We start from the raw sequence: 2,972 nt of genomic DNA on the forward strand, positions 1-2,972 counted from the left end.
TTAACGTACTCCCCCTTTTTGATTAGTTTCTGACTTTATCGTCTACCTATGTTTGTTTTGGTCAAGAGATAAAGCATGTAAAATGAGTAGCAGTGATAAATGACACCTACAGCCCTGCACGCATATCTTCCAAAGTGACTGAGAAAATTCTGGAAGACCAAAAGTTGGAGTTTAATTATGCATCTTCAGAATGATATACATGCTTTTTATGTGTTGGTGTGAGTTTATGTATTGACACTGGTACCACATTAATTTCACTGCCCTATGACCACTAAGTAAACTACAGGGGTTCCACACTTAAAAAGTGTGTAACTTTTTTCACTGTAGTTTACCTCACTCTCCTCCCCTGCAGACTGTCCCAGTGAAGGGTGTGTCACGGCTTATCTTCTGACAAACCCTCCCTACCTGTTTTACAGGATATGCTATTCCTGTCATTCAGAGCTAGAGGGCTGTAGGCTGAGGTGGGGAGGAGGCTGGACAGCAAAAGTAAGAGTACTGGTTGCAGCGGCTGAAGAGGACCCTCCCCCTTGTTCAGCACAGCCATAAAAGCAGGCAGAGTTTGCAGTCAGACACTCAGAGGGACTTGGCTCTCCTTTTGAATCCTGCTCATCTTCAGTTCTCCTCTGCTCAGAGTTGACATCCTTTACCTGCAAACACAATGAGGAAAGCATACTCAGTCACAAGCTCTGGCAGCAGCACCAGGAGGTCCTTTGCAGGACCAGGAAGCAGCTACTCCGTCAAAAGAACCACTTATGGTGGTCTTGGCTCTAGCGCTGGTACTAGTTTCGGTGGTGCCAGTAGTGGTTTTGGTGCCAGTGGTGGTTTTGGTATGTCTTCATTTGGTGGTGGTTCCGGGTCTGGTTATGGCTTTTCTTCTAGCCAAATGTCAGGCGGTTTCGTGCCCGCACCTATCACAGCTGTCCAAGTCAACCAGAGCCTGCTGGCCCCCCTGAACCTGGAGATTGACCCCAACATCCAGGCTGTCCGCACCCAGGAGAAGGAGCAGATCAAGACCCTGAACAACCGCTTTGCTTCCTTCATTGACAAGGTTGGTTCCTGTGAGCTCTGTGTGACTTTGTGATGTACTCATTATCTTATCTCCCTGGGCTACATTTACTTTTAGCAGCTGTCAAAAGTGAATCATCTTTTTTCTTCCTCAACCTGTAACTGAAAAGAAATGACTAGAATGTTTGAACTTATAGTATATAGTATGGTAACATCAGTCTGCTTAATGAGATGTTTAATGAAACTGCTGAGCACTGCTCATTAGATGCAAACATGTTCTTCTTAGTAAAAAAGCAAGAGAGCTGTGAATCTTATCTCTGTGATGTTATATTCATCAATGATTTACAGCCGCTGGGATTAGAAAAGCTTTTTAAAACTCCAACCAAAATCTACCAAAGGTAACAGCTGGCATGTAGCCCTGTCTGAGCCTGTAGTGGCCTCTCTGCCCACTATTTAAACATAGGTGGGGATTATATTGCAGTGACTCACTCATCCCTTACCTGGGAGAGAAAACAGAGATCTATCTGCACTCTGTCCACACACAGTCCAAAGTCTGTCATTTCTCATCGTCTGGTTGTTATGGGCGACAAGAATGCAAAGTACAGAGAGTAAATAAACTTTCACTTCTTTTTTATGCTACCGTCACACACCTGTGTTGATACTGGCGTGCAAGTTATATAGTGATTTCAATGATGTAGATGGAGACTCTGTGAACACTAGAAGTTTGCTCTTGGACAAAAACTCATAAAACAAAGTACTCATCCTATGTTACTGCATTGCTTTGTCTACTGCAGTTTATCTGCCACACCTAGTTTTTTTTATGGCTGGACTTACTGTGTGCCGTTCGCAGCTCAGCAGAGCATGTGGGATGAGTCATAGCCAAAGTAGAGATACAATAGGTGAAACACTTAAAACCACGTGCACATGTCGGTGAAACATCTGAATAGAACATAATATATATATATATATATTATATGAAGGAACAATTGAAAACATGTATACTATTAACATTCAAAGAATCAAAAAGTTTAAAACTCTTAGTATAAAAACCCTTTAACAACAAGCACACAATCATGTGCAATCATGATTTACAATTGTTGTGACTGGTGACTGGCAATTCATACATAGCTATCTACTCAAGCTTGGAGGTAAATGTGGGGCATTTTAAAACCTGATACTGCAATGACACACCCGTCAAATCCTTTTAGAACTGATCCTTCCTTTTAAAGAACAACTGAGTCAAAAACAATTCAGGAGTAGCGTCAAAAAGTCGATGGCAATTAAACCACTAGACAAACTATATTCATACAACATTTTACAAAAGCAACTCCATTTATAACTCCATCTACAGGCACAGAAAGGGTATATAGCCCTGGTGGTGGGAATTATATTGCAGTGACTCATCCTTTCCTTACCTGGGATACCGGTAGAGAAAATAAGGATCTTTCTGGATCATGCCAAAGTCTGTCTTTTGCACATTGCATGTATCACCTGTTTGTTATGGGCATCATTATATGTAAAAATGTTTTTTAAACATCTGACAATCTTCCCTGGTTTTGTGTCTCCACAGGTCCGTTTCCTGGAGCAGCAGAACAAGATGCTGGAGACCAAATGGAGCCTCCTGCAGGACCAGACCACCACCCGCTCCAACATCGAGGGCATGTTTGAGGCTTACATTGCCAACCTGCGCAGACAGCTTGACGGGCTGGGCAATGAGAAGGGCAAGCTGGAGGGAGAGCTGAGGAACATGCAGGGCCTGGTTGAGGACTTCAAGAGGAAGTGAGTGTTTGCTTGACATGGTCACTAGTTATAACATGTACCTGATATAGTGAGTGTGGAAAATGGAGCAGATGTACTAAAGAGTTGCCTTGTGTTCAAACAGGTATGAAGATGAAATCAACAAACGTGCAGCTGCAGAGAACGAATTTGTGCTCCTGAAGAAGGTGCGAATACATCAAGATGGTCCT

The 2,972-nt window shown here is 42.9% G+C and overlaps 1 protein-coding gene across 1 annotated transcript in view; it reads left to right on the top strand.

Annotated features, from left to right (window-relative positions):
- Positions 1-457: 457 nt before the first annotated feature.
- LOC123987120 (intermediate filament protein ON3-like) overlaps positions 458-2,972 on the top strand; it is a 6,053-nt gene continuing 3,538 nt past the window's right edge. Inside the window, exons 1-3 of the mRNA XM_046075742.1 lie at positions 458-1,048; positions 2,576-2,784; positions 2,888-2,948. Coding sequence (XP_045931698.1) covers positions 659-1,048; positions 2,576-2,784; positions 2,888-2,948 — 660 coding nt within the window. The 5' untranslated portion in view covers positions 458-658. The remainder of the gene's footprint in view (positions 1,049-2,575; positions 2,785-2,887; positions 2,949-2,972) is intronic.

Source organism: Micropterus dolomieu, linkage group LG18 (assembly GCF_021292245.1).
Source record: "Micropterus dolomieu isolate WLL.071019.BEF.003 ecotype Adirondacks linkage group LG18, ASM2129224v1, whole genome shotgun sequence".
Lineage (NCBI taxonomy): Eukaryota > Metazoa > Chordata > Actinopteri > Centrarchiformes > Centrarchidae > Micropterus > Micropterus dolomieu.